Raw genomic sequence first — 15,811 nt, 5'->3', positions numbered from 1 at the left:
AACATGCATACGTTTATATAATCTGTTGATAAACAGATTACTATAGCAATTGGAAAAAAAAAAAAAAAACATGAAAATGCAAATAATAATTTAGGTGCATACCGTTACTACGTTATTGAATAATTATTATTATTAATTTTGATGAGCCAGCAGCGACCATTATCAGTGAAAGCTATTAAACATCATAGCTCGTGCATTTTATTTTATTTTCTATTTGATTTTACTTTTTTGTTTCTTTCTTTTACGCCTACGAATATACGTACATATGTAAATGCATATGCGTATAAATATGCCTCTCCAGTTTTACTTTTTCTACTTATTTACTCACTCACCAGGGTGGCCACACACCCGGAAAAATCTGGTAAACCTGGAAATGTCAGGGGATTTTCGAATTGGTCATGGAAAAACTGAAAACGTGTCAGTCTTTTCTATCGTGGGAATTAGAAATTATTTTTTTAAGGTGACAAGTTTACTTTGTTTCGTCGAAAAAACAAATTGGTTTAGATTGACTTTTGTAAACTATATTTTTCTTCAATTCGAATTGAATTTGAACCAAATATAGAATCAACAAGCTGAACGATTTTAGTTTTAGTAACTTACTAGAACTGCGAAAATGTTAGGGAAAACTAGGTTTTAGGTCCTGGAAAACCTGGAAATGTCGTGGTATTTTTTTCCTCAAAATTTGTGGCCACCCTGCTCACTCACTTACTCACTTACTTACTTACTTACTTACTTACTTACTTACTTACTTACTTACCCACTTACCCATTTAATTTTGATTGACAACTGTATACTTAAAAATAATTTATCCAATTTCTTTTGACGTTTACGATATTTATGTATAATACATACCTATTTTGCAACTGTTCGATAATGATGAATAATATTAATCTGCGAGACGATTCGTCAGCAGTATTATTATTATTATTATTATTAATATTATTGTTATTATCTATATGTTTAATATAGTCTTACGCTATACTATATTATTGTTGTTGTTGTTATTGTCATCGTTATTATTATTATTATTATTATTATTATATCGTACACGTACGCGTGTGTGTCCTCCTTTCCTCCCTATACCCCCTTTGCAAATTTCTGCTCTCGTTTTCTATCATCCCGCCCCCTCTATCCTCCTGTATAAAGATATCACGATTTTCGTTACGTATCGAGCTTTCGATTTCGATTTATACCGGGCATTTTCAAAGAATCAAGCGTCGCGCTTCAGTGACGCAAAGAGGGGACTGAGCTCAGCTGACTCGAGAAGCTCTTTACGTGCGGTCACATTGGCACAAATATCAATTCCCCATGCAAAGCTGATACAAAAAGATTCGTCTACTTAAACTTTTATATATACGAATCTATTTGCAATATGTGTATATCGCCTCAATTGATAGTTATGAAAATTACAGAGTGAAAAATGGAGAAGTGAAAAATAGAGAAAAGAAAATTGTCTAATGAAAATGTAAAGATTACACTGCTTGGCAGGGCTTATGATTAATAACGATAATGATAATAATGATAAGCCACCTCGCATACTCATTGTGCATCCCTTTCGTGCAGGTCGATTTAAGAAAAAAAAAAAAACAAGCGAGGCGTTATTTTTGATTATTTCTCTGGTTATGATTAACTGTTTATTAATTATTTTTTTTCTCAAAAATTTCATTAATTTCTTTCGCATCTGAAATTTCTAGTCGTTATTGCATAATGAAATGTAAAAAGACTCTAGTGCAAACAAATGATAGAAACGAAGGAAAAGAAGTGTAATATCGTTGTTGTTAACGTTCCGACAGAACATTAGGTAATACGTATTTATAAAATTAGCTTCATAGGTGGGTGTAGTAAGGTCGATTTGGGTAATTAGAGTGCCACAGAATAACGTGTGCGAGTACGTGTTGACAACAAAATAGAGAGAGAGTGATGCGAATGAATGAGATAGAGAGAGAAAGAGAGAGAGAGAAACATCACAGGCACCCCAATTTGGTGCCGGCTTTCACGAAATGGTCGCTGTTCTCGTTTGCGCGGATTTAATTGCAATCCTAAAGTCTTGCAAATGTCGAAAGTTGGCGGCAAAATGAGTTGAAAACAAAAAAACAAATATTAATTGAAAAAAATAACGATAATAAATGTATAAAATAGATGAAATAAAATAAAGCCGGAATGATAATACATAACAAATTAACAATGAAGAAAGAGGAAAGAAAAGCAAAAATTAAAAAGAAAATTTCTAATTATAATTACAAAGACGCTTTCATTGAACGAGCGTATAGACTGTTCGGGTAATGGATTTATATAGACATTGTTGCATCTCTGAACTCTAAACTGAAAGTTTAATAACCCAGTTGGTAATGAATTTTTAACGCATACCTATTCGGTATTTATCTTGTCTGCTGCAGGACTTGAACCGAAATACTTGGCTCCGTCTCTGGTGCCCAAGATGAAAGAAAATGTGAAAGTGAAAGAGAAAGAGACAGTAACAGAAAAAGAAAAAAAGAAAGCAAAGGATACAGAGAAAGCGAAAGAGAGAGAGAATACGAGAAAAAAAAAGAAAAAGAAAGAGAACACGATAGAGAATGGATATCGAACGAAAGCCCTAGAGACAACCGACACGATACTCGTATTTTGTCAAGTTTAAAAACAACCACCAAGCGCACGCGAGTGCATTGAAGAAAATATAGAAATAGATCATAGAAGTGTAATAGCCGAGACCCAGGAAACGGATGAATTGAGGAAAAATCATCCTCATTTGTCGGCAATCCCTTCCCACATACACACGCAAACAAAAACCACAATTACACGCAGACACACGACCGAACAGATTTGGTACTACTGTTACTAATACTAATCCTACTACTTCTACTACTATTACTACTACTGCTACTACTACTCCTACTCCTCCTACTCCTCCTATTCCTCCTACTCCTACTCCTACTCCTACTCCTACTCCTACTAATACTGCTACTACTACTATCCTGTTATAAGATGCTCAAGAGATGAAGAAAGGAATAAATAATCGCCGATAAAAGGCGTTTCAAGCAATTATGTAATAGACGTTGTTCACTGTGTGCAGATAGATTTTAGATAAATTCGCGTTATTCTGTGGTGCGCGATTATCAATTATTAATTACTATTATTATTTTTGTCATTATTATTATTATTATTGTTATTATTTTATAACCCACGATGGCTAGAAGATATACTCTCTTAGAAATATGAGACCACTTGGTTGATATAGATTAAGTGCTGGACGAATGAATGTTATTCATATGTGGTATATGATATACGTATATATATATATGTATATATATATATATATATATATATATATATATATATTGGTATATATGTGCAATTTTGCATTTAATTCGTATAAAAAAACAAAACGCTATTATTATTAAGGAAATGGTAAATACGAAAAAACAATGACAAAAAAGAAATTTTAAAAACAGAATAGGACGTGTACCTTCCTTGCTTTTATATAGCAGGAAGTTACGTGACAGGATTCCATTTCTTAAGACATAACACTTAAATCTGTGCCTTTATACCATTTTTGCCTCTGTCAACAACCCGATCCGTATAAATAGTTTTAATTGTTTTATAACACTACGTTCCTTATTTGGGCAAAGATTACAGCTTGTGTTTTCTTTTTTTCTTTTTTTTTTTCTCTTTACCATCGTTAGTCTACTTTTAGCATACTGAAACTATCTGTAACAAAATTTTAAGCATTGTTTCATGGATTCCTTTTTCTTTTTTTTTTTTTTCATTTTTTTTTAGACCAAGCGTATTTTCTTTTCTTTGCTTTCAAATGGGGTAGGAAAATAAATTTCATCATGTACAACGCATCGCATGTTGTGTGGTTGGAAGTTGGGTTGTGATAGACAAAAAAACAAAACAGAATGGAAAAGATTCTTAATCGCGGCCATGATATTGTTCAATGTCGATATTTTAATATTAAAAAGAGTAACGTGACCATGATTATACCCAAATAAAATTTAACCTCACTTTTGACCACACTACACGACATCTGTTTGGCAAGGTTTTATCGAATTTGTTAGATTTTTATAGCTCGATTTAGGTGTTTAAAACTTATTTCCAGTTCAAGAACAAATAATTGTGCAGTGTATAATCATTATGCATGTGATCCAAACTGTGAAACGATTATGAACAGATTAGTTTGTTGTTTTTCTCGACTGGCTGTGAGTTTAAATGATAATCTAATCTGTTTCTTCTTGGACTGTTACGATGAATTTTGAAAGTGGACGCTGTAATAACTAATAATAACTACCAAGCTGCGGATCTCCCTTATGTACCGCAATTTTCAATTAGATTCTTAATCCGTCTCGTGCGCCGATATGTAAGCCAGTGGACAATTTTATCTGTATTTTATAACGGCCTACATAACTATCGCGCCTGTTTGTTTCACGCCTGTATAAAGCAATTTTTAAGCTAGTACAAATGGGACGACGATTCAGAAACGAAAAAAAAAAATAAAAAAAAACAAACTTCATATTAGACGAATGAAATTAAAGTAAAATTATAAATCAATAAAAACTAATTTAAAAGAAAAATAAGGAAAAAAAAACAACAAATTACGACAAAAAAGTGATAAACGGATAGAAAAAGAGAGTAAAATCCATGCATTGGCAGGTTTTCCAAGTGACAGAAGAAAGATGATGCGATGGATTCTGCAATGGTCGCGGTTCTCGCCTTGTTTCCCACGAGTTGAAATGAGAGCGAGATGTAGACATACACACACACACAGACACAACTCGTGCATACATAACTTGTATGGGATAGGAACTGCGACGCTGAGTGAACGATACGACACAACTACAACAATGCATCCGCATCTATATGTATATATATATATATATATACATATATATATATGTATACATATATGTATATATATATTTACAATTAAGCTATATATGCACAGTAACTTTTTTTCCACAAAGTTAGATGAATTAAATTTGTAAAATGCAATTTTTTATAGTTGGACCCCCAATGTGACGTGTCCGTATCATTATTAATATTTTTAGCAGACGTGGATCTGCATTTAGCCGTTGCGAAGTGCGTTATTATTGTACAGCTGAATTCAATGAGTTATGAAAAAATTCTGTAACAGATGTTGCTATTTCAAAAGAATGAAAATAAAAATGAAACGAATTATAAACAGATAGAGAAATTGATAAAGACATTGAAGAAGAAAAAAAAAAGTAACCTAATGTGAGCTAATGTGCAGGGTAATTATTTATTTATTTATTGTTAAAGTGTGAGGCATCTTTTGTGGAATTGAAATTTGCTGGGAAATATCTGTGAACCAAGAATTCATACTCTAGCGAATCATCCTCATGCTGTTCTGTCAAAAGTTCAGTGCCTATTTATGATATTTAAAAATTGCCTGTAAAAAAATGTCAACTCTTACAGATAATCTAATCATTGCGTTTTCAAATGTTTTAACTATTTGAAAATGGTGTAAGTGAAATAACTATAGAAAAACAACAAGTCGGAAATTATTTTACTTTCATGTTAATTCGTTTGTTGAGAAAATTTTGATTCTTTTTTCAAGTGTATCGTGTTTCTGATTTTGAAAATTATAATTGGCTTTTATTTATTTCTTTATTCAATTTTTTTTTTTTTTTTTTTCATTCTACATGCCTCGCCGTGGCCTGGCCAGTTTTCAACAACGTTAACTATCTATTCGAATGAATTTGCGCTATCTTTTGAATTCTCTGCAAAAATTCCAAAATAAGTTGGAAAATTTGAATCCTTGGACACTGGTGTTTCCTTGTAATTTTCAATTGTTCTAGGAAGATGACATTGGTATCTACCTAACGTCGCTATAATCGCTTCATTGCATATTTAGTTTTTATTACTCGTCGAAAGCATGATGTTTCATTGATGAGGGAAGGGCAATATGAGAAAAGAAAAAAAAACTCAAAGAAAACAAGCAACTACGAAATGAATAAATAGTAAAATTATATTTTTCTTTAAATGTAAATAATGATTGTTCAATGTCACAAGAGAAAGGATTTGAGCTGTATAATATCCGCAAACTACACAATACATATAAACTCATTCGCTTATACATATAGTAGCCTAGCAATAACGAATCGTTGTTCGTAACGAAAGTGAAAATATGTATAGTTGATTTTTTTTTTAATGATATATGGAACTTGGCAAACCTGCATACTAGATGAAAATATCGAATTACACATTATGTATTAATTAACGATTGCCTGATGAACTCGGATTCGTCAGATATTAAATATTTAACAGTTAAGATTTTCAACGAAAAAACGAAATCGTTTATTCGGCATTAGAAAAGTTGCAGGAAAATCGGTAGTGTTGGTGCGGCCAGATGACAGCCAAACAGTATTGCCAACTTGAAGTTGATCCAGAGTGATTGATCAATTATATAATATTATTAACAACATACTTTTTTTCTACTTTTATTGTAATAATAATTACGTGACATATATTTCATTACAAATTCGTCGCAGAATTTGAAAAAAACGTGAGGTTTATATGTCTAAATAAGAATGTAAGAATGGCGTTGATATCTGGTCGCGATATTGCAGCTAGTTGAAAAAAATACACTACATATATATATATACATACACACACACACATATGTAGCTCCTTCTGCAATGTAGTTAGTCGATGATATATTTGATAATCGAAAAATAAATACTGTATATAAATATACATATATATCTATATACATATATATACACACACATATACGTATATGATATGTATATATGTATATTATTAACAAAAAGATATTGAAAAGAAGTATATTTTATTTGAATTGATCTTAGGTTGATTTATTTTATTTTATTGAGCACGCTATTATTAACATTATTACTATCATTAATTATATTAAACGCAGCCGTCTACAGAACAGCACAGCACAGTTTATTGCACTTAGAATTTTCAATTTTAAATATTTAAGTTATTCTACCATCATAATAATCAGCCCAATTATTATTATTACTATCTACCTACCATCTAATAACTACTCAAATTTATTATTATTTCTATTATTGTTATAATCAGTAGTAGCATTGGAATTATTCGCCCAAGGAGAAAAAAAAACAAAACAAACTAATCCATCATAAAAGCACAGCTTGTAAAAAACAATCAACTGAACCCTTTCCAGCTTGAAAGTATGTATTGTATTATTATTATTTTTATTATCATCATCATCATCATCATCATCATCATCATCATCATGATCATGATTATTATAAAGAAACAACGATAGCCAAAATTATATAAGCATTTATGTATTTTTTATGAGCTTTATTTTTGTTAATTTCATTCATTTTTTTTTATTCTATCGAAGAGTAATGAGTTTGATCCTCAATCAAATCAAATGGACAAAACGATGAAAAAAAAAAAAAAAATATTGCTTCATAACAGACCTCCGAAGTTCCGTGTAGTCGTATTTATCTTACTGTTACTACTAAAATTTCATATAACCTACATTATTGTACATAAAATCAGGATTTGTGCCACTTAATGTTAGACGCATTTTTTGGGGGTTTTTTTTTTTTTTTTGAAATCACTCCACTAGAGGGAAACTTCCACGTTTGAATCAATATAACGTGTCGTTGAGCATTTTATTTATTTTTCTGTTTTTCTTTTCCAACTAGTTTTCTTCCTTCTGTAACCTTTTTGTAATATTCTCCTGTATCTATGTTTTTTTTTTTTTTTTTCCAATTCCAATTGTATCTAAAATGCCTGCGCCAGACTTTTAACGGACTAATATTTTATTAAATATAGAGTGATATGTTATTCTCACGCGACTTGCTTCTATTTTGATTTATAATAGTATTATTATTGTTATTACCACCATCATCATCGTCATTATCATTAAGATCAAAACAGAAAAAAAAAAATCCAGATCACTTTCTCTTTTATTCTTCTTCGTTTTTGATTTGCATTTCTTTCGAATTTGAGCATGTGACTGTTGAAAAACCTGGTTTTTGTTGAACGCTAAGTAACGAAATGATGACCATTGATATTTGATATTTTAACACTGGGTTGAGCACTGCTCTCGGTATTTATAGTATATTACATTTATTTTATAAGTGTGCGTGTGTGTGCGAGAGAGTGGGACAAGGAGGTAAAAAAAAAAGTTTATTTAATAATTATATCGGTACGTGATGTACACACGGACACACGCACGCATGCATGTATGTACACATATTTTCGATAAATAATGAAATGAATACGTTTTGTAATATTTTAGCAATAAATACACACCACACACACACACACACACATTTCAAATCATACAACATCTATCCATAAAAACATGTTCACGCGTGGAAATGCGTGCGTGTGTGCGTGCGTCTGAATATTTTATATTATTTGTAAAAGTATACCCTCCTGGGTCACACAATGTGCGTTACTCAATGCACTTCGATCAACTGTGTATTCCCGTCCTACAAGCATTAAAAGAGCGATTTTCTGTCATCTTGAGATGCTTTAGTCAATTACTATTATTATTATTATTATTATTATTATTATTATTATTATTATTATTATTACTACTACTACTACTACTACCACTACTACTACTACTACTATTACGACTACTAATGCTACAGTTAGTTCAACTATGCTTATCATTATTAATGTTGTTATTATTACTATTGTTTAAACAAATTATTATTATTATTATTTAGGTAGTTGGCATTTTGAATAAAATAGAATAAATGAATAAATAATTGATATGTATAATTGAAGTGCACTAAATAACGCGCAAAGTATGATGAAACGGAGGGAGGGTTGTAGGATTGTACAACAGACAGATGAAGATGACAAGTTTGGGATGGTTGTTATCGTTTTTCTTACGCTCTCTCCTTTCGTTCTCGAAGGTTCATGACCCCCCCCCCTCAACCCCCTCATTTGACTCCAAGCGAAAATTTTATAGAACGTTCAATCGGTCAAATCTTAATTCTTCTTCCTTGCTTATATTTAGAAGAAAACTTGAATTGCACTCAGGTTTGTGTTAGGAAAATTGTATATACACGACTTGTTGTCTTTAATCTGGTCCTAAGCACGGTTATTATATAATGAATTTAACTAGTGGTAAAAACATTCAAAAGTTTCATACATATATGTGTACATATATATATATATATACATATATATATACACACATATAATAAATATTTAAAAATTGTCCACTAAATTGTGTACCAATTCATTTATCGTGTCTATTCAATTAGCCGCAGTACCACTCGACACCTGTGAAATCGATAATCTTTTCTTTTTTCTTTCTTTTTTTTTTTTGTTTGACGTTGACATGCCTGATGGATGCGTACCATATCGTTTTACAATTTACATTCATAACAATACGCAGGACAAACAGTATAAGTTATTACTACGATGCATTTATTGTGTAATATAAAATTTATCTTTCGTCTGCTGAATGTCTTAGAGTTATGTGTATGTTTACGGAAATCGATTTGTAAATGAACGATCAATTTAGTTGTCAATATAGACAAATGATTTCATCATTGTTATGTCTATCGGCATTGTCTTTTCATGGTTTTCATTGACATTGCCTGTTTTTTTCTTTGTTTTTTTTCTAACCCTTGTCCTTTTTGTTTATGTTTATTCACAGTTATTGTTATATCGGGGAAGGGTGGGAGGGCTTGTAGTTACAAATTCAACTGCATTCTCATCGTTTTTATCTTAATCATATTCCAGAACACTTCGTTAGCAATGTCTGTTTTGTTATTTCAGCCCCATGGACCCATCCGTACCTCCCAAGCACGCTGTAGTGAGGTACGTTGCCACGAACTGTAAATCATTCGTTTACTCTTCCATTTTCCTACGCTTATCCATGTATGTTTGCGATATTTCATCTGTTCATTCAGTTCTATCTGTACAGTTTTTTTTTTTTCTTTTCCTTTTTTTATTCTTTTTATTCCTACCAAACAACGTCAGAGCAGAGAAAATACTGATCTGAGTTACCTGAAAATTTATCGACAATCGACTGTTTCTATTCTAAACCGTTTCTATTTTGAAAAGTAAGATTATCGTTGAGAAAATATCACTTTGTGGATTTCTCTGTTCAAAACCTCTTTGTATATATATATGTATTTTTGCAGTTTTTATTCATCAGGAACACGTGCATGCAATATTTGCTATTTTCGCAATACTCCTTATATCTTTTCTATCTTCACCACAAATCAATGCATACGCTTTGAATATATAGCATTTTGAATGGGTTCGGAGTCCTGGTCGATCGATTGGTATGCATTTCCTGCACGCTTTGTAATTGTCGAACAAATTTATTTGTGTCTCAACTGTCAATTTTCAATTCCACGACGAATGAACCACTTTTTTTCCATTGTGCAGATGTCTACATACTACATCCATCCGGATATATTGTAATGAGACAATAGATATAAATATATTTTTATTGCGCTAATAAATGTGGACAAGGATCGCTTATGGGTGGTTTGTTTATTGCAGTGGTGCAACCACTAATGACGAGCAGGTAAAACCACGCAGTCTTCGTTTCACTTGGAGCATGAGAACGACCAGCAGTCGGGATCCAAATGAAATCATGTCGGAAATACGCAAGGTATGGCATTGTGTACCACATATAATGCATTGATCTATTATCATTCGGATAATAATTAGAAAAGAAAATAAATTTCCAATATCACGTGTACGAAAGCCAAATTAATCCAGCATCTTGTTGTAAAATATCTGCACATAAGTCTGGTACTTGTAGTAGATGTTGAGTGAACTTATTCCAATCGTCTTGTGCGTACGAAAAATCTGTGGAAATAGTTTTTCCAACACTTGTAAACTGCTAGCTAATGATGTTAAAATAGTCTATACAGTCGTGTAACAGTGCAACACTGTGCACGATTATTGTCTCAGTAATTTAAAAGCAAATGAAGTTTTTTAAAAACAATATGAAAGAGAAAAAATCGCGAACAGTTAGAAATTCTTGGCATTGGTTTTTGGTGCACCGCTTAATAAGGTGGTAATATAGGTGCTGGATGCCAATAAGTGCCAGTACGAGCAGCGCGAGAGATTTTTGCTGCTCTGTGCGCACGGAGACGCAGCAACGGATAGCCAGGTACAGTGGGAGATCGAGGTCTGCAAGCTGCCGAGGCTGTCGCTGAACGGTGTGAGGTTCAAGCGTATATCAGGAACATCGATCGGCTTCAAAAACATCGCCAGCAAGATAGCGAACGAGCTCAAACTGTGACTGCCGGCTGCAGGCGCCACGGAGGCTGGTGCCAACCCATAACCCCCTCGTGATGATCCACGCCAGCAAGTAGCAGCCACTTCCGACGACTATTACTCTTACTTCTTCTGGGACTCGGCTTCGGGCTCTGACGATCAGCAAGAGATATTCGTCTAGCCTTTCGCGTAACCAGATCCCAGTATTTCATAACATCTCGGTTATCACACGCCTGTTTCTGCATGGGAGAAGAAGATGAGGGAGGGCGGGAGGAAGCGAGCGAGTGTGAGTGTTAGTGTAATTGCGAGTGTGAGTGTGAGTGTGAGTGAGTAAGTGGGTGGGTGGGTTTGGAGTCGGTTACAAGCGTTTGTAACACGTTCGAGATTGTTTTCGGTGGTTGTTGGTGTTTTTTTTCTTTTCTTTTTCTCCATCATTTTAACAAAAAAAAAATAAAAAATCAAAAAAGAAAAGAAAAACACAAAGAAAAAGAAAACACAGAAACGAGAATTTTCACACATCTATTATTGATAATAACGCAATTTATAAATCAATAACTATTCCATATTGGTTGTTTTTTTATTTTTTTTTTTTTTAATTTTCCTTCAACATTTTTGATATTCGTCTTTCGTTTTCTCTCTAAGGACAGACCCACCCCGAGTACGGCGAATACGATAAGACGACGATGATATACCGCAATTTGTGAGAAAGAAAACATGAAATTCCCTTCGGTAGATACGTATTATTATTATACATATATGTATAATCGTGTGTATAAACACACGAATGCATATTACTTATAACAGTGTGTCGTTATGTATATAGTGATCTGAAATTGGTACTTGCAGGTCCTCACTAAACCCTCGAGCGGTTTTAATTTAAAAATTAAGCCCTGTGATTTATCTCTACATATATATCATTTATACATATATTTATATATATATGTATATAAATACGTGTAACTAATATCTAGTACTACTACACCGCTACTACTGGCTAATACGTATGTATCCTAATACTCTGAGTGCCAAAATGGAAGAATATAAGTCCAGTCTGGTAGCCGCTGTAAACGAATAATTGTAAACGACTGATCGACCCCAAAACTGTAATAAGGATCGCAATTGAGCGCCGAAGGTGAAATTTTCGGCGCTGAACAAGACGTCATCAGCACCACCACCACCACCACCCCCGCCCCCCTTGATTATCGGACTCGATTACGCTGAACGTTATTCTAAAATTTACATAATATAACTATGATAATACATATTACAATACATACATAAACTAGGGTACTTACTGATATTGCGCGGTATTTTTTCGAATTTTCTTTTGTTTTTAAATTTTTTTTCCTTATATTTCACGTTGCAATTTTTTTTTTTTTCGTTTCGGCACTTGAAATTTTTTCACGATATTATCGGTTACTGGTGGTCGGGGAATTCGAGTGCCCAAATCACATCGTTGCAATCGTCATATCCACATTGTAGTCGTCATTGTCATAATAATCATTATCATCGTCATCGTCGTCGGAAGAAGAAGAAATTGTTTGTTTTACAATTATACCACGACCCGTGCTTTTTACTTTTCTGATTTCACACGTTGTTTACTTATATTTCTGTGCAAATTTTCGGTCATTTAATATCAAGTTCATCAGTTCGTCGCGTTTAACAAACATACATACAATACATGCATACAGAAACACAGCATTATAGACACTAGACAATTAATTACTAATTCAATAATGAATTAATTATTATAATTATCATCGTCATAATTATCAATATTATCATCATTCTCATTATGATCATCGTCATTATCGTTGAATTAAGTATAATTAAATAGGAAAATAAAAGATATGATTAAAACGAAGAACTTGGAGAATGTGAAGTATCCAACAATGATTTACTTTGTACAATTAGTAAAATGAGCGAATTGAGTTTAGCGTACTTTCAAAGGAAGAACAAGAACGTAAAACGCAAACAAAAAAAAAAACAAACAAACAAAGGTAACCATCAAAAAATTAACAAAAACAAGTGGATAAGTGAATAAATAAATGAATTAATAAATATTAAAAAACCGCATTGTTATACTAACAAGATCTGCTATTTTTACCAAGGATATAATGATGATAATAGAAATATAGGTATTATAAACGCAGGCTGTATCATCACGCCGTTATTCACTAACTTCTACATTTTTGTTTTTATTTTCAATTTCATTTCTCCTCCTTCATTGTCTTACGTTTCACTCAATTTCTTTTATCATATCTCAATGAGGAACGAGGGGTCACACTTGTGATTTCTTCAACAGTAGAACCTATACATACATATACATATATATGTAGTAGATGCAAGGGCCACGATGTATATAATATAGAATATAAATATAACCGGAATATGGTTTCCTCTATATGCAACAGTAAAAGCAAAGTGAAAATGTGAATGGTGAGGGGAGAGAGAGTAAACAATCGCATAAAAAATAAATACGAAATCGGTATTCCTCTTAAAGATGGTGAAAACAAACAGGAATACATGTATTAGAACATTACGAATGTTTTATATCTGCTTTTGAATATCGTATAATTAGTATACCTATATCAGTACATTTTACTTTACTACCAGTATAGATAAATAATTTATTTAACAGCAAAGTGAAAAGAAATTACAAAAAATTAATGAAAGAAAGAAATAGCATCGTATTTTTTTAGTTTTATTATTATTATTTAATGTTACTTCATATTTCGGATTTATTTCTCCTCGTAGTAAATAAATATGTATAAGTATCATTCAGTGAACGTGATTTATAGAAGAAGACGAATAATTTCAATTTTGAATTTCAATTCACCTGAATGCAGTGTTATGAATATATGAACAAGCATGTACACACTACCATTGTTGTTCAACGTTTTTCGCATTCATATATACATATACATACATACATACATACATGCATACATACATACATACATACACAGTGCACATATAAAAGATAAATATCCATATAGGTACATATATTTAATATCAGTAATAAACAAGATTAATAATTATTGAATTTGTCTTATTATTGATTAATTATTCCGTTTATGTGTGAAATATTTGAAACACTCTGAATGCATAAATACCTACGACGACAGAAGATGTAAAACATAGGCAGGCATCGCGACTTATTTTATTATCAAATAAAAATAGAAAAATTCGTATTTATGTAGTCAAAAAAAAAATTTCACGTAAAAACAAACGAGCCTTACAATAACTGAACAACATCGCATGCAATGTATAATTAATCATCGATCGGAAAAATCGAGAGGTGGATAAATGAATAGTAGATTTTAACACACCTGAAGTGAATAACGAAACTTTGATTTTATCCACATTACCGATTAAGTTACATTTACTGTTTCACGTATCCGTTGGAATATTCGACTCAGCGATCCTCACTAAAGTGCATTGCTGCATAGAAATTTATTTCTCAGAAGAAAATTTTTCGTCTGTTTTATAACGCTTCATTTTGTTTCATTCTTCTTTCGAAATTATTTATTTCAATTTCTTTTCTTGTTAACTTTGTCTTACTTAAAAATGTGCATCATAATTGATTCGAATAGCATTATTTATATTCTACTGATAGTTACTAAATACCCAGTTACATCGAGTAAAATATTCAACCATTATCGCGACTGTATTAATAACTTACTTCACAATCTTTGCCACAGTTATTATAAAGTGATACATTGCAATTATACGTACATTCATACATACACGCATACTACATACATTTAATAATAATTATTATTATGATTTTCGTTATTATTGCCATTATTATCATCATTATTATTATCACTGTTATAAGATAAGGATCCTTGTAGTGTTGATAGTAAACCCATGATACACATGTAGGTAATTAATTAATTATGGTATATAATATAAGTGTAATCAACATACAAAAATCCTCTGCTCGCATGCTTGAAAACAAACAGAAAAAATATATATATAAAAATTGTAAATGTATAAATTAATAATTAATACTTGAGTGACAACGGAGGAAAAAAGGCGGAAGAAACAAGAGGCAAGCAAAAACTATTATATAAAAGTTGAGGAAAAATACACCCATACATACATACACACACACACTCATTAACTTTAATATGAATATTATGAAGGATAAAATTAATAATAATAATTATTATTATTATATACGATGTATGGCTGAGCGGACAACTTTGAGCTACCTGAATTATTATGTGATTAGTAACTTGAGAAAAACGATTAGAAAATAGCAGAGAGAGAAAAAAAAAAAAACACAACAAACAAACAAAAATCTTAAAGACGAGTGAAAGTAGTAAGTTAATAAAAGGAAAAAAAAACGTGTACGTAAAATGCCACTTAATATTGCAATCTGTATGATAATGATATAAATCCAGTCGACGTTTAACTTGAAATTTAAATGAAAATGAAAGAAAAAGTAGAAAATGACTTTGCTGTGTTGTATACCATGAATAACCCCAGGACATCGGTGTCCGCACAACCAACCCATTAATATATCTCTACCGCGCGCATAACTCTGTCAACCTGTTGTAATTTAACGAAAGAA

At 31.9% G+C, this 15,811-nt stretch overlaps 1 protein-coding gene across 22 annotated transcripts in view; it reads left to right on the top strand.

Annotated features, from left to right (window-relative positions):
- The window catches only part of LOC124219506 (serine/threonine-protein kinase MARK2), an 83,012-nt gene extending 67,370 nt beyond the window's left edge, over positions 1 to 15,642 (top strand). For 13 of the 22 annotated variants that reach the window (XM_069136233.1, XM_069136234.1, XM_046627171.2 and 10 more), the window contains 3 exons: positions 9,769 to 9,810; positions 10,504 to 10,615; positions 11,036 to 15,642. In XM_069136233.1, the coding sequence (XP_068992334.1) occupies positions 9,769 to 9,810; positions 10,504 to 10,615; positions 11,036 to 11,254 (373 nt within the window). In that variant the 3' untranslated portion in view covers positions 11,255 to 15,642. Of the gene's footprint in view, positions 1 to 2,396; positions 4,503 to 4,647; positions 8,196 to 9,768; positions 9,811 to 10,503; positions 10,616 to 11,023 lie in introns of those variants that run through there. The other 9 variants (XM_046627176.2, XM_046627193.2, XM_046627177.2 and 6 more) reach the window with 4 other exon arrangements.
- Positions 15,643 to 15,811: the final 169 nt, after the last annotated feature.

This window comes from Neodiprion pinetum, chromosome 5 (assembly GCF_021155775.2).
Source record: "Neodiprion pinetum isolate iyNeoPine1 chromosome 5, iyNeoPine1.2, whole genome shotgun sequence".
In the NCBI taxonomy this organism is placed as follows: Eukaryota; Metazoa; Arthropoda; class Insecta; order Hymenoptera; family Diprionidae; genus Neodiprion; species Neodiprion pinetum.
The sequence above is the reverse complement of the archived record's forward strand: the minus strand, read 5'-3'. Positions and strand labels throughout refer to the sequence as shown.